Source organism: Typopeltis vanoorti, chromosome 20 (assembly GCF_054136105.1).
Source record: "Typopeltis vanoorti isolate ZY-2024b chromosome 20, IOZ_Tvanoo_1.0, whole genome shotgun sequence".
Classification (NCBI taxonomy): Eukaryota; Metazoa; Arthropoda; class Arachnida; order Uropygi; family Thelyphonidae; genus Typopeltis; species Typopeltis vanoorti.
In genome coordinates this window covers 75,479,538-75,502,882 of record NC_143568.1, presented here as the reverse complement: position 1 = coordinate 75,502,882, position 23,345 = coordinate 75,479,538, and the positions used below count along the sequence as shown (strand labels likewise).

Sequence of the window (23,345 nt, the reverse complement as noted above, 5' to 3'; positions counted from 1 at the left end):
AAGATGACTAATATTTGCTTTAACATTTATTGCTTGAGTGTAGTTGGACACTGCTTGGCCATGGACGATTTTGTGGGGAGGCTCACTTTCACTTGAACAGGGCTGTGAATACCCACAGTTGATGGGTATGGGCTACGCAAAGCTCACATTCAGTCTAACAACTTCCTTTGCATTCACCCAAAGTTACTGTCTGGTGCAGGTTTACAGCTTTATTTATAATTGGACCATTCTTCTTTGAGGATATTTGCCAGTTGGGTTCTGTGACCTGCACAGTTACTGCTGAGAGTTGTATTGTGATATGATAAACAATTTTGTTGTGCAACAGCTACAGCAGCACCTGTGTATGGATTGTCATTTTCATGCAGGAGATTCAAGAACATTTTACATAAGCCAGAGCGTGTGTTTCCCACTGCATGACTGCCTCATTCACCTGATCTAATCTCCTGTAACTTCTGGCTATGGGGATTTCTCAAAGACAGGGTTTATTGGGATCATCCTAATAACTTGCTGGCACTGAAAGACAGCATAATGTCATATGTACAACATCAGTCCAGACCAGCTGTGTTTCTGCTGTTGAACATACTATACAAATGATAGTTTGTGGCATATTGGGAAGGGTAGTACATTGAACAATGCAGTCTGTGAATGCATAATGGAAGTGAATAAAAATGTATTATTTATGCTTGTTGCTTTTCTCCTTACACACAGAAAAATTACTACATCTACATTCAGTACATTGTACAGTGTCCCTGATGGTGAATTTTGGAACTGCTATTTTTTTTTCCAGATATAGCTTCCACATGACACACACAATAATGCCTGCAAAGTTTCACAGCATTTGAGTTAGTAGATGGCACACTCTACAAGGCCTTAAACTGGAATATTTTAATTTTGATCACACTATACATATGCACTACATTAAAGCAACTAAAAGTGTATTATTTCAAAATATATAATGTCTGAAACTAATTAAGCTTTCTAGCCTGACCTCTTATGGTAAAAAAATTAAATTAAAAAATAAAGTAAATTAATGTTTGGGGACCATTGCTATTCAAATTGTACGTTAGTGATATCGGAAGGGGTCTGAATGGTGATATTCAGTTGTTTGTAGATGATGCAAACTTGGAAGAGCAATCGGAAATGAAGCCAATGTGGCTTTGCAAGAGGATTTGAATGTGCTGGCTAAATGGACAAGTAATTGAGTTGATAGTTCAATGTTGCAAAGTGTAAGTTTTAAAATTTGGGAAGCAAAGATGGAAAGCAGAGCATATAATTGTTGGCAATTTTGGATATGAGGAATCTGGGAGTGATTGTAGATAAGGACCTAAAATTTTGGGGACATATTGCTAGAATTATAAAGACAGGACAATGGATTATAGCAATGATAAGGAGGACATCAACGTGTAAAAGCCAGAACGTTATGGTTCCACTATATAAAGCTTTGATTAGGCCCCATATGGACTATTATGCACAAATTTGATCACTCAGTTTTCAAAAGGGTGAGGAGATACTGGAAAAGGTCCAGAGACTATAAAATTAGTTTCTGGTCTCTGAAATGTTGAGTATAAAGACAGATTGAGGAAATGTAAATTGCAGAGACTAGTGGATATGAGGAGGGGTGGGATATCATTAAGGCATAAGTTTAATATCTTTATGGGTTGTTACCAGATTAATGTGGATGATGTTTTACATAGAATGGGGAAGAACAAAGGGAAAAAAGTCATTTGTGAATATAAGGAGGTATGAGCAATGGAGTGAGGAGCAAATTTTTTGCATGGAGAGTGGTGGGTGATTGGAATGCATTGCCTGTTGTGAATGCAGAGACAGTGAATATATTTAAGGTACAGTATGATAAGCTGTGTGTGTAATAGTGGGACCTCCCACAATGAGTCACTTCACTCCATGGAGGTTTGATGATAATATATCTAACCTTATATCTACTGTTCTATACTATTCTATTTTACCTTTTGAATTCTGACATTAAAGATGTAAGTTTCAGTTCAAAATATATGCTTAATAATTAATAAGTTAGTAATAAACTTTCTTGTGTCTACACATCATATCTTGTTTAATAACCACTTATTTTTGCTTACCAGTATGTTCTTCAACATCCATGTGATCCTATGAGTAATATTTTATCTATTTTATCCACTTTTGTTATATGTCCTTTAAACTAAATCTCCCTGTCCATCATCACTCCATTATCCCCAGATCATTTTCTTAGATTCCAGTTCTGTTAGTGACTGTTGCACACAGCTCATGTGGAAAAGCTTAAGACATAACCTTATTACTTTTCAACCTTAAACTTGCAAACATTATGCTTTGCCTGCATGGTCAGTTCATTCACATCATTCTGCAGTACATTATATCATTTTTATTACCGTTAATTATTGCCTTATCCAGTTTTGCATCATCAGCACACAATAGAGTTCCTGTCAAATGTCTTTGCAAAGTCTAGAAGGATATCATTTTCTTTATCCAACTTAACTGTCACTGTATTATAGAGAGTGAATAAATTACTAAGGCAAGATGACCCACTCTCCACAATCTAGTACCATATATATAGTGTCATATTTGTATTCATCCATTCCTGAATTCTATCTCTGATCAACTGCTCAAATACCTTAACCACCACTCCTGAGATACTGATCACTCCACTAATTAATCTTCCAACTGCACACAATGGCACCATTTCTCATTGACACACAGTGCCATCTAACTCCCACCAATATTATTTTTGTCCTTAAATTGTGAGTTCTATGACCAGTTTAACATAATTCATTTAACCAGTTTAACAAGACTCAAAGCTCAAGTTCTCAAAAGGGGAAAAACCCTGCTACCCCATATAAGATCTGCTAACTCACCTTCAGTTGAAAAAGGCCATATAAAGGTTACTCTTGTCTTGATGAGAATCAAACCCTGATCTTTTTGAATGGAAGAGCACAATATCCATTGTTCTACACTGGTGTCCAAAAGTTAAGGACAAAGTACATTTTTACCTTTATATCAAAAAATTTTCATTTTTTTGATATATTGATATGATGGGGTATAACCTTTCCTTCAGAGCAATAAGGCCTTGTTTGTTTTCTGGAGGGGAATTTTGAATATCAGTGCATTCCTTATTGAGTTCCACATAGAACATGTTTGTGGGGAGTGTGCTGACCACTCGATTCGATTAATATTCTCAGTCTCCAGAAGTATCTCTACTGCTGGAGTATGATGTGGTGTGACATTGTCATCCATTAAATGAATTCTTCACCTACAGCACCACAGAACAATAGAACATGATGAAGAACCTTATTGTGATATTGTTCACCAGTCATGGTCCCTTTTTCCAGCACTTATAGCTCAGTGCACCCATTAAGCATAATACCTCCCCACACTATGGCCCCAGCACCACCATATCTATCCCTTTCAAGAACATTCTCGTGAAGATAAGCAGTATCACTTTCATGTCAGATCAAGTGTTGCCTAGAATTAGAAGAAAAACGAAAATGACTCTCATATGTAAAGAGTACATTAACCCATTGGTATCTTGGCTAATTTTTATGGACACATGACTGAAAAAGTGATCTGGATAAAGGATTGCAGACTATAGGCCTTTGGGCATATAGGCTTACTTGTTGCAGACATCTTGCACTGTTTGTGGAGATATCCGCATACCTGTGTTTGGCTGGAGCTGACTTACAAGCTGAACCTGCCATTTTGCTTCATTACGTTTTAGTATATTAGGTATTAATTAATAATATACTATATTATTAATTTTCTTTTATTTTCTATTAATATTCATACTAAGATTTTTCTTATTAATTTTTTATTTTTCTTATTAATATTTTCTATTAAGTTTCTATTATTAATATAATATATTAATAGTAATTAATATACTATGTTAATAATTATATATTAAAGTAATTATAAGTTTTTTCATAATCATTCATTATATTGCTCTTTTATAGATTTCCACCAACATTATTTCTCTGAAGCTTGTGTTGAAGATTCTGCCGCAGGTACTACACTGGAACAGTTTCCTTTTTGGATTGGGAACTCCAGTCTCAACGAGTCACAGTCTGTGGTAGCTCTTCCCAAGTGTAAAAGGGAGAACAGCCTTCTGTTTCTGTTGCTCATGTTTGGGACTGTCTGGTTGGCAGTGTCCTTATATAATTTTAATAAAACGTAAGTTAATCATTTAAATTAAAATCGCTAAATTAATCATAGGTAACATCAACTAATGATGTGTTTATAATTATTTTAATGGCATATGTTTTCCTTTATAACATATTAAAGTTTGAGCATCATTAAAAATAAAGAAATTTCATAAGTAGAAAACAAGCAACTAAATAAGTATGTGAAATATTTTATCTTAAATTGTATATTAATCCATTATAAATCATTATGACAGGAAAAATAGACGTATGAATGTGAACATGAACAGAATGAAGGATAGAGTGCTGTATGGAGACTCGTTATTACGAGGTGTGTTAGTAGAGGATTTGACAAAATCGTACCAACCTGGTGCGACCATAAAGGACGTAACTGCGTCTATTAGAGAGCAAAAGGAAAGGGTGAAAGAAATGATTGTTGTGGCAGGTACGAATGATTTGAAAGGAGATAAAATGGAAATGATAGAAGACCTGAATGAATTGTTTGAGGTAGCAAAAGAAAAGAGTGAGAGAGTTAGAATGATTAGTCTTTTGCCACGGTATGACAGTGAAATGTTTAAAAGGAGGGCTATAATTGCAAATGACTTTATGCGTGGGTTATGTATGACGAGTGGTGTGGAATTTGTGGATGTGTGGAGTGAGTTTGATGGATGAAAGGATCTATATAAGATGGATGGCTTGCATTTGAATGGTTACAGTGTAAGAAGACTTGAGAAAGTGTTGCTGAATGTAGTGGATGTGCAAATTCAGGGAAACTAGATTTGTTAGGGGGGGGGGGGGAGTAGAGATACAGTCCTTATAGAGGCAGTTGAATGTAAGAATGAATATAATATGCCAGAGCAAATAAGGACAACAAATCTGAGTGGGATAGTTAATATAAGGCATCAAGGTAGGGTTGGGGCTAATGGGGGTCTTAAATTCATGTACACTAATACTAGGAGTATTAGAAACAAGAAGGAAGAGTTTTTGGCCATGGTTGGCACTTCCAGACCACAGGTTATAGGTATTAGTGAAACATGGCTGACTGTAGATGATATAACTAGTGGGATTGAATGTGATGGGTATAGTGTGTTCAGGAATGACAGAGAGAATAAAATGGGGGGAGGAGTATTGTTGATGATAGCTGATGAGCTCCAGCCAAGGAGAATAGAAGTTGAATTGCAGGATAGAGAAAAGAGCACATTTGAGGCCATTTGGTATGAGATTGTGGCTAGCAGAACTAAATATACAATTGGGTGCTGCTATAGACCAGGTGATGGAAAAGATGGTGGTGACAGTATGCACAAGCAAATAGAAGAAATGGGTGGAAGGAGGGTGATTATTATGGGAGATTTCAACTATGGTCGCATTGATTGGAGTGAGGAGAGGACACACGGGAGGAAGGAACTGGATTTTATGCGGTTATTAAGGGATAACTATCTGCGACAGCATGTAATGGAAAATACTAGGGGTCAGAGAGTGCTTGACCTAGTAATTACATCTGAGGATTTGGCTGTAACAAATATGACCACATTGCCACCAATCGGTGAGAGTGATCATAGGGTCTTAACTTGGGAGGTGGCTAAAGGTGTAGAATTTTCAATTAAGACAGGGTACATGTGGAATTATCGGGCTGGAAAGTATGACAAGCTTAGGAGTTTGATCGGTTCAGTGCCATGGCATGTACAATTGCAAGGACTAGAAGTCGATAGTGCATGGGAGGTAGTTAAGAAGTGCTTGCATGAAGCAATGGCTGACTGTATACCTAGAGTCCGAATAATAAATCAAGTAGGGGTTAAATGGATGAATAACACCATTAAGATTGAGTTGCAAAAAAAGAAACAACTATGGAGGGAATTTAAGGAGAAGGGTGACCGGCAGGCACATGAACGGTATAAAGCACAGGCCAGAAGGGTGACGAGTGTGGTAAGAAAAGCAAAAGAGGATTACGAAAGAACATTGGCCATGCAGGCTAAAGAGAATCCTAAACAGTTTTTTAGATATGTAGCAAGTAAAAGGAAAAATGTACATGGCAGATTGATTTTAAAGAATGCCGATGGTAGGGAGGTAACTGAATCAGTTAAGATAGTTGAGTTACTGAGTGAGCACTTTGCAAAAGTATATCATCCAGGTGGTGACATTGCAGAAACGAATAAACCAGTAGATTATACGGGAATTGTGGTTAATGAAGTGGAGGTGAGTAGTCTATTGCATAACCTCAATGTCAATACATCTGTGGGATTGGATGGTATACCAGCTCGTGTTGTACGAGAAGCAGCTAAAGAATTGTCAGTACCCTTGACCATTCTGTTTAATTTGAGTCTCGGGTCTGGGTTAGTCCCGAGCGGGTGGAAAGAGGGGAAAATAGTTCCACTGCATAAAGGTGGTTCCAAGACTGCTGTAGTAAATTACCGACCGATTAGCATATCAGGAATCATTGTCAAGGTCTTAGAGAAAATAGTCAAGAGGAAAATACAAGATTGGATAGAAGAAAAATGGGATACTGTATCGGGGACAGCATGGTTTTGTGAAGGGTAGGTCATGCCTCAGTAACTTGCTCACGTATTATAACACAGTGACGGCTGAACTGGATAAGGGTAATGGGTTTACGGTGATTCTACTGGACCTTGCCAAGGCCTTTGACAGGATTCCACATGGAATTCTAATCAGTAAATTGCAGCATATGGGAATGGACATAGGGTTGGTGAGATGGATAGAAGGGTGGTTGACGGAGAGATATCAGAGAGTGGTTTACTCAGGAGTAGAGTCCACAAGACGGCCTGTGACTAGTGGTGTGCCACAAGGATCTGTTCTTGGACCACTGCTGTTTAATTTGTTCATAAATGATATAGGAAATGATCTGAGAGGAACAATTCATTTGTTTGCGGATGATGCGAAGTTGGGTAGGGCAATAGTGAATGCAGATGACGTCAAAATTTTGCAGGATGATTTGGATAGATTGGAGGTCTGGGCTAAGGAGAATGGATGTCAGTTTAATGTGGCAAAATGTAAGGTTATGCATTTTGGGGTGAAAAGATTGGCGGCAGTTTACTGCATTGGTGGAACCGTGCTCCAGGAAATTGATGAGGCACGAGATTTAGGAGTGTTGGTAGATAAGGAATTGAAATTTAGGGGACACATTGCAAAAGTGACCAAAACAGCTCATCAAATCACTTGGTTGCTGAAGAATACGATGACAAGCAGAGACAAGCAGGTTATTGTTCCTCTGTATCGAGCCTTGATAAGACCCCATCTAGACTACTGTGCTCAGATTTGGTCACCTAGGTTTCTTCTTGATGGGGAGGAGGTGGAGAGGATCCAGAGGCGAGTGACCAAGATGATAGCAGGTCTGTGGAATGAACCGTATGAGAACAGGTTGAGGATTTGTGGGTTGCAAAAATTGGTTGATAGGCGGAGGAGGGGAGATATGATTGAGACATTCAAATTACTGAAGGGTTTCTATAAAATTAATTCAGAAGATATTTTTGAGAACAGGGCTGGTTGTGGGAGGACTAGGGGACATCCATGGAAACTGGGCAAAAGTGTGGTTAGTAAAGGTGTTAGATCTGGGTTCTTTATTTTTAGAGTAGTGAATGAGTGGAATGCGCTCCCTGAGTCTGTGGTGGATGCTGTGACAGTGAATGAGTTTAAGGCGAGGTATGATAGATACTGTATGAATGTCAAATAGTTGTGATGAATATGATTTGGGGCCTCCCTCGATGAGTCCAATGACTCCCTGGAGTTGCCCGTAGTAATAGTAATAGTAATTATTCAAAAAGTTTCTAGAGTAGATATTTCTGAATGTGTATCGTAGATGTTGAATGCAATGTTCATATTTTTATGTGTAGTTAAATCAGACAAATGATTTCTAATTTTACAAAACCAACATTCCACCAATTCAACTAGAAATCGCAAAACTTCTAACATGAGAAAAAAAGAATTAATTAGCTTGTAACATAATGAGGTTGCTTATTTATATTGCAAGTTTGTTAAAATTTTAGCCAGATTAAAGACGTCACATGAATCATTCAATTCAGTATCTGAACTTTCAGTAATTTGATTTTCATGTGCTCACTTCAGAGTTAGCTAATGTTGAATACAAGCTGCCTTCAGTATATTAAATTATATAGTTAAAAGATACAATCCCAAAAGTGAACTGCATATTGCCATTCATCTTTTATTATATCATATTTTAGAATTTCAGGCTATATTAACCAGATGCCTGTTTCATATCCATTTGGACTTTCTGTAGTAGCTTGTTGTGACTAAAGTCAGCAGAATACCTTGCAGTCTTCTAATGTTGAAAGTATATTGACCAGCCCCTCAGTTATTCATTATAAGGCATCTTATGTCGAAATTAAGCTATCCAGTCCACTATGTACCTGTCACATTATCAAAACATAATGGACTGGATAGCTTAATTTTGAGCTTTTATCGAGTTTAACACGTTCGCTGCCATGCTACTCGGGCATTGGGGCAGGGGGGGTGTTAATGATGATAGCTGATGAACTGCAGCCAAGGAGAATTGAAGTTGTATTGCAGGATAGTGAAAAGAGCTCATTTGAGGCTATTTGGTATGAGATTGAGACTGGCAGAACAAAATATACAGTTGGGTGCTGCTATAGACCAGGTGATGGAATAGATGGTGGAGATAGTATGCATAAGCAAATATAAACAATGAGTGGAAGGAGGGTAATTATTATGGGGGGATTTAAACTACGGTAACATCGATTGGAAGGAGAAGAGGACACGTGAGGAAGGAACTGGATTTTACTCAATTATTAAGGGATAACTATCTGAGACATGTAATTGAAAATACTAGGAGTTTGAGAGTGCTTGACCTGGTAATAGCATCTGAGAATTTGACTGTAATGAATATGACCATGTTGCCACCTATTGGTGAGAGTGATCATAAGGTCTTGACCTGGGAGGTGGCTAAAGGTGTGGAATTTTCGATTAAGATAGGGTATAGGTGGAATTACCGTGCTGGCAAGCATGTCAAGTTTAGGAGATTGCTTGGATCAGTGCCATGGCATGTAAAACTGCAAGGGCTGGAAGTCGATAGAGCATGGAAAGTGGTCAAGGAGCATTTACAGGAGGTTATGGCTAATTGTATACCTAGGGTCCAAATAGTAAAACAAGTGGGGGTTAAATGGATGAATAACACCATTAAGCTTGAGCTGCAAAAAAAAGAAACAACTGTGGAGAGAATTTAAAGAGAAAGGTGACCTGCAGGCACATGAACGGTATAAAGCACAGGCCAGAAGGGTAACTAGTGTGGGAAAAAAAGCAAAAGCAGATTATGAAAGGAAACTAGCTATGCAAGCTAAAGAGAATCCCAAACAGGTCTTTCAATATGCTGCAAGCAAAAAAAAAAAACTGTACACGGCAGAATGATTTTAAGGAATGACGATGGTAAGGAGGTCACTGAATCAGTCGATATAGTGGAATTACTGAGCGAGCACTTTGCAAGAGTATATCATCCGGGTGGTGACATTGAAAAAATGAAGGAACGAACCATTAGTTTATACGGGAATTGTGTGGAGATGAATAGTCTATTACAGAATCTTAATGTGAATACATCTGTGGGATTGGATGGTGTACCGGCACGGGTCTTACGTGAAGTGGCTAAAGAATTATCAGTGTCCTTGACCATGTTCTTTAATCTGAGTCTCTGGTTTGGTTTAGTCCCAAAGGTGTGGAAAGAGGGGAAAATTGTTCCACTGCATAAAGGAGGATCCAAGACTACTGTTGCAAATTACCAACCGATCAGCATATCAGGAGTCATTGTCAAGGGAAAAATACAGGAATGGATTGATGAAAATGAGATACTGTACGGGGGACAGCATGGCTTTGTGAAGGGTAGATCATGCCTCAGTAACTTGCTCAAGTTTTATAACACAGTGAAGACTGAACTGGATAAGGGTAATGGGTTTACAGTGATACTGCTGGACCTGGCAGGCATTTGACAGGATACCACATGGAATTCTAATCCGTAAACTACAACATATGGGAATGGATATAGGGTTGGTGAGATGGATAGGTGGGTGGTTGATGGAGAGATATCAAAGAGTAGTTTATTCAGGAGTTGAGTCCAAAAGACGGCCTGTGACTAGTGGGGTGCTGTAAGTTCTTGGACCACTGCTGTTTAATTTGTTCATTAACGATATAAGAAAGGATCTAAAAGGAACAGTTCACCTGTTCGCTGATGATGCAAAGTTGGGTAGGGCAATAGTGAATGCAGAAGATGTCAAAATCTTGCAGGACGACTTGGAAGATTGGAGTTCTGGGCTAAGGAGAATGGATGTCAATTTAATGTGACAAAATGTAAGGTTATGCATTTTGGGGTGAAAAGATTAGCAGCAGTATACGACATTGGTGGAACTGTACTCCAGGAGACTGAGGCCAGGGACTTGGGAGTGTTGGTGGATAGGGAGATGAAGTTTAGGGGGCACATTGCAAAAGTGGCTAAATCAGCTCATCAACTCACTTGGTTGTTGAAAAATACTTGGACGAGCAGAGACAAGCAAGTTATTGTACTTCTGTACAGAGCCTTGATAAGACCTCATCTCGACTACTGTGCCTAGATTTGGTCACCTAGGTTTCTTCTTGATGGGGAAGAGGTGGAGAGGATTCTGAGGCGAGTGACCAAGGTGATAGCAGATCTATGGAATGAACCATATGAGAAAACAGGTTGAAAATTTGTGGGTTGCAGAAATCAGCAAGTTATTGTACTTCTGTACAGAGCCTTGATAAGACCTCATCTCGACTACTGTGCCTAGATTTGGTCACCTAGGTTTCTTCTTGATGGGGAAGAGGTGGAGAGGATCCTGAGGCGAGTGACCAAGGTGATAGCAGGTCTATGGAATGAACCATATGAGCAGGTTGAAAATTTGTGGGTTGCAGAAATTAGTTGATAGGTGGAAAAAGGGAGATATGATTGAGACATTCAAATTGCTAAAGGGTTTCTATAGGATTAATTCAGAGGATATTTTTGAGATCAGGGCGACTGGTGATGGGAATACTAGGGGACACCTATGGAAGCTGGGCAAGAGTGTGGTTAGCAAGGGTGTTAAAGCTGGGTTCTTTACTTTTAGAGTGGTAAATGAGTGGAATAAGCTGCCAGAGTCTGTTGTGGGTGCTATGACCATGAGTGAGTTCAAGGCAAGGTGTGATAGATACTGTGAGAATGTTGTATAGTTGTGTGGACATGATGCTTAGGGCCTCTCTCGATGAGTCTAAGGACTCCCTGGAGATGCCTGTAATAATAATAATAATAGTGTGTTTCAGTACGCCAAGCAATTTCACTTCTTCAAGGTCAGTACGAGTAATCTCGTTGCCAGCAGTAATCAACATACGAGTATATTCGTAGTTGGCTTGTGTGGCTTATATACCATCTACGAGTATACACACTTTTGCTGCTAGCTCCACAAGCCAAGCATTTTCACTTCTTCAAGGTCAGTACAGGTAATCTTGTTGCTGGAGGTAAGCGTCATACGAGTATATTCGTAGCTAGCTTGTGAGGCTCATATACCAACTACGAGTATACTCGTCATTGGCAGCGAATGTTAATTTATCTCCATATAGATAAATAAATATATATATATATATATATATATATATATATATATATATATTTGCCTTAATTTCCTCTAGTTACCTATTTGCTGTTTTTTTTCATTATACATAAAATCCTTAGTATAGCTTCTAGAAATGATCTTTGCTTCTCCCATTATCCCTCTCCACCATGTGTAGTGTCAGTATCTGCCCTGTATGCATCTCTCTCTCTCTCTCACACACACACACACAAATATTATGTATTAATCATATCAATCTCCTTCTGCTCTTATCTGCCAGGTCTGCAATTTTTCCCCTCAATTTTTTCTCATGTTCAGCATTTTGTGTTCCTGATTCAGTGTTAATTACTTGCTTCTGAACCCTCATTTGTATGTCCTGATCTTCCAGATATCTGCAGATTCTAGATGAACTTGATTGGTGTATTTTAAGTGGTACAATTAGGCACAATCTGGTCTAAGATAGAGGCCAATAGCATAAAATATATTGCTGTTTGTTGTTATACCCCAGGCAGAGAGGATCCACAGAAAGATGTTGATGCCATTTGTCAACAGCACAATGAGTGAAGGCTGAGCAATTATTTAGGGGACATCAACTATGAAGACATAGATTAGAGGGGAGAAAGGGTGCATGGCAATATGGAAATGCAATTTATGTAGTTATTAATGACTTCAGGAAAAATTGATGGGAAAAGTATCAAAGAGCAAGAAACTGGGAGTAAGAGAATAAGAATACCATAAAAGCATGTTTCCAAAGCATGAATATAAAGGATATTAGTGAAGCAGTTAGTGTGCAGAAGAGAGAAGAAAAAGAAATTGATTTATTATTATTATTATTTGATAACCTCCATGGAGTCCACAGGCTCATCATGGTAGGCCCACTCAACCAGCAACATGTTGTCTATCATAATGAGCTTTGAAGTTATTTGCATTACCTGTATTCACAACACACCCAGGCAATGCATTCTACTTACTAACATCTCTCCATGAAAAAAAAAATCTGCTCATCACACCCTTCTTCACCACATCGTTATACAACTTCCATGCATGTCCTTTCATTCTTCCCATCTTAACATCCATTCTTTTTATAACTTCTTCGGTATTAATCTGATAGAATGCCTTAACTAACTTGAAGGTCTCTATCATATTCCTCTTTTCCTCCTATTTGCCAGCCTATGAAATCTCTCTCTCTCAAATGCTAAATTTTACACCATTGGCAAACATTTGAAGATCCCCAGTCAACCCACATGAAATATCATTAACAAGTAAGTTAAATAATAGGGGCCCAAGAACAAAACCCTGAGGCACACCAATGGTTACTTTCCTTTTCTGAGACATGGCTCCATCCTACACAATTTGCTGGTATCATTCAGAGAGCCAATCTCCAATCCATCTAACCAACATACTGTTGAGAGTTTATTTTTCACTTGGTTAGACTATAATAAGTTTAGTTTAATCCTTTATCCAAGTATAACCAAGTGAAAAATAAACTCTCAACATCTTTCTCTGAATCCAGAGTAATTTAATAATAAGGTTGCACACCCTTTGGCAACTCCTATAGGCTAGGATGACCTCTCATTGCTTCTGCCTTTGTATCTCCACTACTGGGCCTGGCTCCCACTGACGAGACCTCAATAAAGGTCGAAACCGGTATGGGTAGTGGCCCTTGCTTTAATGCATTAGCATTACACATATCCGCAAGGAGATGTGCTTTGCATTATGGGAGATACTGAGATAGGAGTAGTGAGAGCTTTCTCCACCTTTGCAACGAGTTTCCTGGTGTTGCACTACCTTACCCCAGTCCTGAAGATACTTTCAGGTGCAAACTTTGTTTGCTCACACTTGGATAAAGGATTAAACTAAACTTATTATAACCAACATACCATCTATTCATATCCTCTGCAGCTTGTACACCAACTTACCATATGGTAAGCTATCAAATGCTTTTGCAAAGTCCAAGACTATCGCTATACAAATAAGTTAAATAGTAGTGGCCCAAGAACAAAACCCTGAGGCACACCAGTGGTTACTTTCCTTTTCTGAGACATGGCTCCATCCTACACAATTTGCTGGTATCATTCAGAGAGCCAATCTCCAATCCATCTAACCAACATACTATCTATTCATATCCTCTGCAGCTTGTACACCATATGGTAAGCTATCAAATGCTTTTGCAAAGTTCAAGAATATTGCTATATATGATTCTCCTTTATCCAATACATCCATCACCTTATCATAAAACATAAGCAGATTGCCAAAACAAGACCTGCTCTTCACATGCCCATGTGACCATCATAGAGAACCTTATATCGAACAATCTTGTATTCTATTTCTAACAATTTTTTTCAACACTTTGATTAATACTGCAAACATATAGACCAGGCAGATGCAGATTGGAAATTCTATTCTCAAACCATGCTTGTGGGGGAGGTATTATTTTGCCTTCTCCACTCCTTATGTGAGTCTTCCCCACTGCAAGCCTTCCATTAAATAATTTTTGGTGATATGTCATCCATTCTCACAGCCTCATTAACATCTAACCCAAGCAATACTTGATACAGCTGTGATTCCTTCACCTTTAATTCTCCTAATTCTTGGCTCTCTTCTACATCATTCGCACCATTACGATACACACTGATGAAGTGTTCGTTAAATAATTCAACTATATCATTTGCTACCATAACTCTCCACCAGTATCAGCCTGCCATAATTATTTTTCCTCTTGCTTGCCACATAGCAGAAAATTTCCCTTGGAATTTTTCTGCTGCTATGTGGATTAGCTTTGACCTGACTGACCAATCTCTTTTCATATTCTATTTTTTCTTATTTAACCATGCTTGTCACTTTTCTGGCCTGCACTTTATATTCTTCATGCATCTGTCCACTGCAAACTGTCTTGTACTTCCTCCATAACAACTTCTTTTGTAACACTGTTTGCTTGATTTCACTGTTCATCCATTTCGCTCCTACTCTATTTATTCCTTTAACTCTTGGTATGCAGTTATGCATTGCTCGTGTTAAATGCTGTCTTATCATTTCCCATGTACTGTCAATATCTGCTCTACACAATTCATCTACCCATTGCATTGATGCTAGTTGGCTATGGAGCATCTGATAGTCACCTACCTTATAGTTCCACATAGTACTTCTTGAAAACAACTTTTTCCCATTTGACTACCTTCCAAACCAATACCTCATGATCACTTTCACCAGCATCTCTTTCACCTTCTTTGTTTCAGTGATTCCAGTTATGCCCACATGATGCAACAGAACACTTATGTTAGAATTTTAATTGTATAAAAGTTTTAAATTCAGTATGAATTCAAAATTAAACATGGCACAATTAACATACAGTGGCATCTCGCTAATCCGAACTAATAAAAACCGTGCTCGTTCGGATTAGTGAATTTTCCCCCAAGAGACAACAATAACTAGTGTTTAAGATGAAAATAATCAGATTCTAATGGTACATCAATTTAATTTTGTAAATAAATGAAGTAACTGATAGAAAAAAAACTACTGTACGGTAATGTAAAACTTAAAAAATAATATGATACACAAGTTTATTTTAGTAAAAAATTTAGTATGTATGTACCTGTATTGTTGAGGATTCTGATTTAATAAAATTGCATAGGTCATTTGTAAAAGTCATAGTTTCTTTGTAAAAAAAGTCGCTGATTTTCTTTTGCTTCTTGGAAACTAAACTTTTTTCGAATGCTTCTTCACAGAGCAGCATTAGCAATAAAATTTTGTGGAATGGCATATCATTCTGCTTAGCACATTCTATGCACATATTAAAACTGTCAACTGCCTCTTCATGCTTTACTTTTTTTTTTTCCGAGTTCTTTATCGTCTTCTAATTCATTCTGTAGCATCATATTTATAATTTCAGCATCTGATTTAATTTCAAATTCACTTTGGGTTCAACCTGTAATCCATTCTGTAACATCTGTTTGTGAAATTTCAACATCTGGATTTATATTTTTAACCAAATTATGCAAGTTTTGAATTTCCTCTTTTTGTGTATCACCGTAGTTATCTTGGTAAATTCTAGAAGGCACAGGGTTTTTTCATAACCCTCGAATTGCTTCAGGTTCGATGGCTTCCCAAGCAGCAGCAACTGAGAATGCTACATCTTTCAAATTAATATTTTTTATTGATGTGGTAAAGTCATAATTTTGGGAAATTACATTTAAAAGCAGTTCGGATTACTGGAGGGTTTGGACTAAAGAGGTTCGGATTAGCAAGATACCACTGTAATGAATACTCAGAAATAAGTGTCAGCCATACATAAATAAAGTAACATCACCCACACTGCTCTAAAGTCCAAATGATATTTTATATGTTAGGGAAGGCTGTGAAGAACAACAATTTCCCATAATGGATAACTTAAGCCCATCAGATCTATTCAGATTGGCATAATGTAGTAAGGTTTGTAAATGTGTAATGTGTATGTAAATTGTAAAAGTGAACATGTATAGTTTTAGCTAAGAGATGAATTTCATCATCCAGAGTGAGACCACTGCCCTGCTTATTGGAGGCCTAAAGTGGCTTGAAAAAGTTCCAGGTTTGATCTTTAGAGCAGGTTGTCCAGACTATGTAAAATGAAGAAAACATTACAAAAAATATATTAAAAATGGGAAAAAATCCTTAGCCTGCCCATGGTACAAATGTACTATAGGTTTACTAATGACCTTTCGTGGGTAGGAATGACATATTAAAAAAAAAAACTTTACATCTTTATACAGCTACTCCATAAGAAAACAGAATTTGTCTAGGACTTTAATCTTTTTTTTTTCCACAGGATCTAATGCTTGGAGGATATGGCATGTTCAGCAAGTCCAGACTGTTCTGTCTTGTGGAATTTAATACAGTGTAGATGTTCATTATGAATATCTGCAGATTTGGTTGAAGTACACCCTCTGTCCAAAAAGAAAACAAACTTTTCGAAAATAGAAGAAACTAGTGGCGCCACCTGTTGTATCTTTTTGTTGTCGAAAGCGGCAACCTTCATTAGTGTTGTGTCAACTGTTTATGAGATTTGTTTCATTAGAAGCCGAGTATAGTGCCAAGAGTGACAGTGTGTTTTGCCAAACGGTTGCAAAATGAGTTTCAGACAGAGAGTTGCGATTGACTTTTGTGTTAAACATTATTTGGTAAAAGTTTTACCAAAACACATCAAATGCTTCAGAAAGCATACAGTGATGAATGCTTATCCTGTACTCAAGTTTACGAATGGTTTAAGTGATTTCAAAGCGGTGGGAGATGCTTGAGGACGATGAAAAGCCGGGCCATCCAAAAACTGGACTGAGCAAAGTTAACATCCAAATAGTGCGTGATTTCATCAAAGAAAACCCAAAATTGTCCATGAGATTGATTAAAGATGAATTTGAATGATTAAAAGATGAAAGTGGGATTCCAAAATCAACTGTGCACAACATTTTGACCAAGAGTTTGGGCCTTTGTAAATTGAATTCATGATTTGTTCCCCATAAGTTGACCGATGACCAAAAAATGTATCGAATTGAACACTGCAAGGACTTCATTAAAACTGCTCTTAAGGACTCAGACTTCCTTCAAACGATCTTTACAGGTGACAAACATTGCGTTTGAGTATGAGCCCGAAACAAAGCACCAGAGTGCTGAGTGGAGACCACCAGAAGAGGAGCATCCGAAAAAAAGTTGCTTGGAGAAGTCACAAGTAAAGACAATGCTGATTTGTTTCTATGATTCCAATGGCATTATTCACAAAGAATTCGTTCCAATCGTGTACGGCATGAATATCATTATGCAGGCAACTGTTCACTTTTGCACAATAATGCACCATCTCATCGTTCGAACATTGTGAGACAGTTTTTGAGCAAAAACCAAGTTTATGTATTGAATCACTCGCCGTATTCACCTGATTTAGTACCCTGTGACTTCTTTCTCTTCCCCCGACTTCATTTGCCAATGAAAGGAAAGTGATACGACACCATTGAAAATGTTCAAGCAGCAGTAACTACGACTCTCAACAGTATCCCAAAAACTGATATAAAAAAACTCATTTAACAAATTAATTGATTGTATCAAAGCTGAGGGAGAGTATATTGATTGAAATAAATGATTTGAAATAATGATAGAGGGTGTATGATAAACCACAAGAGATTTGATACACACCAGGATAGGCAAAAAGGGAAAATTACTCTTTTGCAGAGAATATGTTTCTTCCTTTCCTTAGAAAGGAAAAAATGTATTAATTGAGCAAAAAGTCACTTTGAGACCAAAGTAAAGTAATCTGGAGATTCATTCAGTGACACCTTTCACATAATGGGATGGTGATACTGCTGACAACTTGGAAGAGTGGTGAAGAAACACCATAGCTGTTAAATGAAAGACTCGTTATTTTGATAAAATGTGTTTCTTGTATTATTAACACCTCAGCAGAGCACAGTGAGTGAGCCCAATGAATAAGAGATTTAATGGTGCCAGATTTTTTACTAGGATGATGGTGTGACTGAGCATGGATATAAAATAGTTTAGGTTTTTCTTTCTGAAGAGAAAAAAACCTGAAGGTTTCCATCTAGATGACAAAGCATAAGAAAATCTAAGAAGTAGATGCATTGATCTTTTTCAGTTTCAAGAGTAAATTGCAATTTGAGTGACGAATTTTGTGAGAGACTATGTTCAGATTGGGAACCTAACAGAAGTTTTAGGCCATGTAAGAAGCAGACGAGAAAGTGAGTTGGCTGTGGTTATTGGAACAAATGACTTGTTTGGACATAAAGAGAATGTTAGGATGGATATAAGGAGGTTATTGAGGAGAATGAAAGATAACTATGTGGTTGGAAAGGTAGTCAGCGTATTGCCAAGGTGTGATAATGATGAGTTGAGATAAAGAGCAGGGTCGTGAATGGTATGTTGGCAGAGTTTGTAAACGTGTGAGATGCATTTGAGGGAAGAATGGAATTGTATAAGAGTGACAAGTTGCATTTTAATGGATTTGGAGTGAGTCAGTTAGAGAGACTTGCTGCAAGGAGGAGAAACAAGTGATGAGAGCAGAGGAAATAAGAGGTGAAGCAAAGCATTAGGAATGAGAGGCACTAGTGAGACTGAAGTGGTTGTAAATGATAATGATGAGAGAACAAGAATGCAAGATGACCAGAGAACCGGGGGGGGGGGGGAGACAGTATAAAGAGAGCAAACATTGGAAGTTGGAATGTGTATATGTGGATGGTCAGTATGACGTAGTATAGTTGAGCCTGAGGAGATAGCATAAGTGGTGATAAAGGTGATTGTGATTTGTTAGGTGTGGGGAAATTGCAACTAACGAGTGGCATGGATAGGACTTGTTATAGACCTAAAAGTGAATTGTTGTGTTTATTTACAAATACATGGAGCATCAGAAATGAAAGACATGAAATGGTTTTGCTGAGTGAGTTTATTCACCCAAAAATTGTTGGAATAAATGAAACATGGTTGGATGAGGATAATATCCTAACAGGAATTTAAATGGAGGGGCATGATGTTTATCCTGAGTATAGAAAGGACAAGAAGAGTGGAGGGGAATGCTGTTGATGATAGCAGGCAGAATTATTTCTGCCTGCTATCATCAACATGCAAAAAGTGGAGATGTGAGATATAAATAGTGGCAATGGTTTTGATTCAGTATGGCATGAAGTGGAGATTTACAGGAAGTGATGTTTAGTTGTATGATAATATAGGCACCACCCCTGCCTATAGTATAGACCAGGGTGGTGATCTAGAAATGTATAAGCAACTTGGGTTAGTGAACAAAAGAAGGGTGATCATTTTTACCAATTTCAATTATGGTAATATAGATTGGAATAAATAAACAGCATTTGGAAATAAGAAAAATGAATTTCTTGAGTTCTTGATAGACAACTATCTTAGGCAGTATGTAAGGAAGGGCATGTGAGGATCAATAGGTTGGGTTTAACTAGTGATATCCAGCTGTTTGCAGATGATGCAAAACTGGGGATGTTAATGCCTTACAAGAGGACTTGAATAGATTGCATGAATGGGCAGGTAAGGTGGAACTGTCAGTTTAATGTTGCCAAGTGTAAGGTTTGAGATTTGGTAAGCAACAATGGTATGCAAAGTATAGACTTGGTGGGGAAACTTTAACAGAAGTAGAGGAGATGAGAGATCTAAGAGTGATGGTGGACAAGGACCTGAAATTCAGGGGCCACATTGCACAAGTTGTGAAGACATCACATAGAATAATGGCAATGATGCGGAGAACCCGGACATGCAGAAATAGAGAGGTTATGATTCCATTGTATAAGGCCTTGATCAGGCCTCATATGGTTTATTGTGCACAGATTTGGTCGACAGGTTTTCATGGTGATGAGGATATGTTGGAAGGGATACAGAGAAGATTCACAAAGGTAGTCGGTGGTCTTTGGAATGTAGAGCATGAGGACAGATTGAGAGAATGCAAGTTGCAGAGCCTCGTGAATGTAAGTTACATTCACGTTGCAGAGCCTCTGGTCAGGGGTTGTTATCAGGTAGACATGGAAGAGATCTCATAGAATGGAAGAGGGGAGTAGAACAAGAGGCCATTGCTTGAAACTGTATAAGGAGCATGTGAGCAAAGGAGTGAGAAGCAGGTTCTTTGCATGGCGGGTGGTTGGTGAGTGGAATGCATTGCCTGAGTGTGTTGTTGATGTATACACATTGGATCAGTTTAAGATGCAGTTGAATGCATTGTATGCAGTAGTGATAACCTCTCATGATGAGTCTCTGACTCCGTGGAGGTCAAATGTTAATAATAATAATTTAAGCTGTTCTCATTTGTAATGTATCCTAATTTGTTATAAATAATGTTGTACCAATAACTTACTACTGTACCACTTGTGTTGATATGAAATAAATAAATCAGAGGATGTAATTGTGAGTAGGTTTCGCACTGCACTTCCCTTCAATTAGTAAGAGTGATCATGAAATGATCACATGGATTGTGGCCAGCCATATGAAGACTTCTAAGAGGAAAGGATATAGGTGGAACTACAAGGCTGGTAATTATGAAAAGCTTAAGCGATATCTTGAAGCTGTAACACGGAATGAGTATAGTGGGAGAAGATAAATACTGCGTTGGGAACGGACCAAAAGATATTTAACAACCTTGATGTGCAAATATATTCCAAAGGTCACTAAATAAAGTAGGTGTCAGATGGATGAAGGAATTAAGCATGAAATTTGGAAAAAGATCATACTGTGGAAGTAGCAGAAGATAAATAATAGTAGAAATCAATTGCATGAGGAGTAGAAAGAGCAATTTGTTATTCGTACCACTCAGTTGGTACGAATAGCAATACAGTATGAGAATATATTAGCAAATCTAATTTTGAGAGCATATGGTGTGAGGTAGAGGTAGGCAAGACAGGATATTTAGTGGGGTGTTGCTACAGACCCAGGAGCACGGAGGATGGGGACCAGGAGATGTTTAGACAGCTAAGTTTGGCAAGTGCAAGAAGAATGATTGTTATGGGAGATTTTAACTACAGTAGTTTAAATTGGAGAGAGGAAGATGCATGTAGCAATAGTGGAATGGAATTTCTAGAATTCTTGAGGGACAAATGTCTTAGGCAACATGTAACAGAGGGAACAAGAGGTTCAAGAGTTTTAGATTTGGTTATAGCATCAGAAGAGTTGATAATAACTAAGATGACATCTCTCCCACCAGTTGGAGAGAGTGACCATATGGTTTTGACTTGGAAAATGAATAGACATGCAGGACTATCAAAGAGACGGGAACTTATGTGGAATTATAATGCAGATGATTATAATAGTCTTAGACGTCAACTTCGGGAATTTTCACGGAGGGAGGAATTGGAAGGCCGGGATATCGTTAGTGCATGGGAAATTGTGAAAGAATATTTGTTAGCAGCAATGGTAAGTTGTATACCACGAGTGAAGAAGAGGACACAATTTGGAGTAAAGTGGATGACAAACAATATTAAACAGGAATTGCATGTGAAAAAGAGGCTATGGAAGAGATATAAGGAGACAGGTGAAGAGAGGATGCATGAAGAATATAAGACACAGGCCAGAAGAGTGACTAGTGTGGTAAGGAAAGCGAAACTGGAATATGAAGAGGAGATTGGCTCTAAGATCCAAAGAAAATCCTAGGGAATTTTTTGGCTATGTGACCAGTAGGAGGAGAAATGACTGTGGAAGAATGATATTGTGGGATAAAAATGGGAATAGAGTGACTGATGCAGAGGACATAGTGGAATTGTTTAATGACCACTTTATTGGAGTATTTCATCCTAGAGAAGTCAGTTTTAATGCTAGAGGGATAGGGCAGATTCAAGGTTTAGAGGTACAGGAGGAGAGTGTGTTTCAGATACTGAGAACTCTGGATGTCAATAAAGCTTTGGGACTGGATGGCATTTCACCACGAGTTTTGAGAGAATGTGCTAGGGAACTGACAGTGCCTTTAACCTGGCTTTTCAATGAAAGTCTGGCTTCGGCAAAGGTGCCCAGGGAATAGAAGGAAGGTAAGATAGTGCCATTGCAAAAGGGTGGTAACAGACTGGAAGTGTCTAATTATAGACCAGTCTGTTGTGTCATCAGTAGTTGTTAAGATCTTGGAGAAAGTAGTGAGGGACCGTATACAGCACTGGGCAGATGAGGGTAATGTTATCTGTGAGAGTCAACATGGATTTGTGAAAAGGCGCTCTTGTTTTAGCAATATGCTAGCCTTTTATAATAAAGTTACATTAGATGAGGGAAAGGCATATACTGCAATTTTCTTAGACTTAGCAAAGGCATTTGACAGGGTGCCACATGATAAGCTGATATTTAAGTTGCAACACATGGGTCTGGATGTCAGATTGGTCAACTGGATTCAGGATTGGCTGTCTGATAGGTATCAGAGAGTTGTGTATGATGGAGCAGTTTCAAGGAGACAGAAGGTTACAAGTGGGGTCCCACAGGGCTCAGTACTAGGACCTGTATTGTTTAACCTTTATATCAATGACATTGCCAGTGGATTGCAAGGGGATATTCAGTTGTTTGCGGATGATGCGAAGCTGGGAAGGATTATTAGTAATAGTGCAGATGTGGTAGCCCTGCAAGAGGATTTGAATAAGCTAGATAGATGGGCAAATGAATGGGGGTGTCGGTTTAATGCAGCAAAATGTAAGGTCTTGAGGGTTGGGAAACATCGATGGGACGCTGCATACTCTATGGGAGGAGTTATACTGGAGGAAGTTGGGGAGACAAGAGATCCGATGTTGATGATTGATAGAAACCTGAAGTTTAGGGGACATATTGAAAAGGTGGTGAAGGTAACACAGAGAATTGCTGCAATTATGAGACACTGACCTGCAGAGATAAGAGGGTTATCATTCTGTTGTATAAATCTCTGATCAGACCACACTTGGATTATTGTTCTCAGATTTGGTCCCCAGGATTTGAAGGGGATAAATTAACTGTGGAAAAGATACAAAGACGGATGACAAAGATGGTCTCAGGACTGTACAAGGATAGTTATGAGAATCGGCTGAGAGAATGTGGACTGCAGAGTTTGGCGGATAGAAGAAGGAGAGGTGATATGATTGAGACTTTTAAACTGTTGAGAGGTGGTTACAGGGTTGACACTGGGAAGTTCTTTCACTTGGTT

At 38.2% G+C, this 23,345-nt stretch overlaps 1 protein-coding gene across 1 annotated transcript in view; it reads left to right on the top strand.

Annotated features, from left to right (window-relative positions):
- Positions 1-23,345, top strand: part of LOC150095576 (solute carrier family 4 member 11-like) — a 341,029-nt gene that overhangs the window by 252,980 nt on the left and 64,704 nt on the right. The window contains exon 10 of the mRNA XM_090410034.1: positions 3,957-4,173. Coding sequence (XP_090266160.1) covers positions 3,957-4,173 — 217 coding nt within the window. The remainder of the gene's footprint in view (positions 1-3,956; positions 4,174-23,345) is intronic.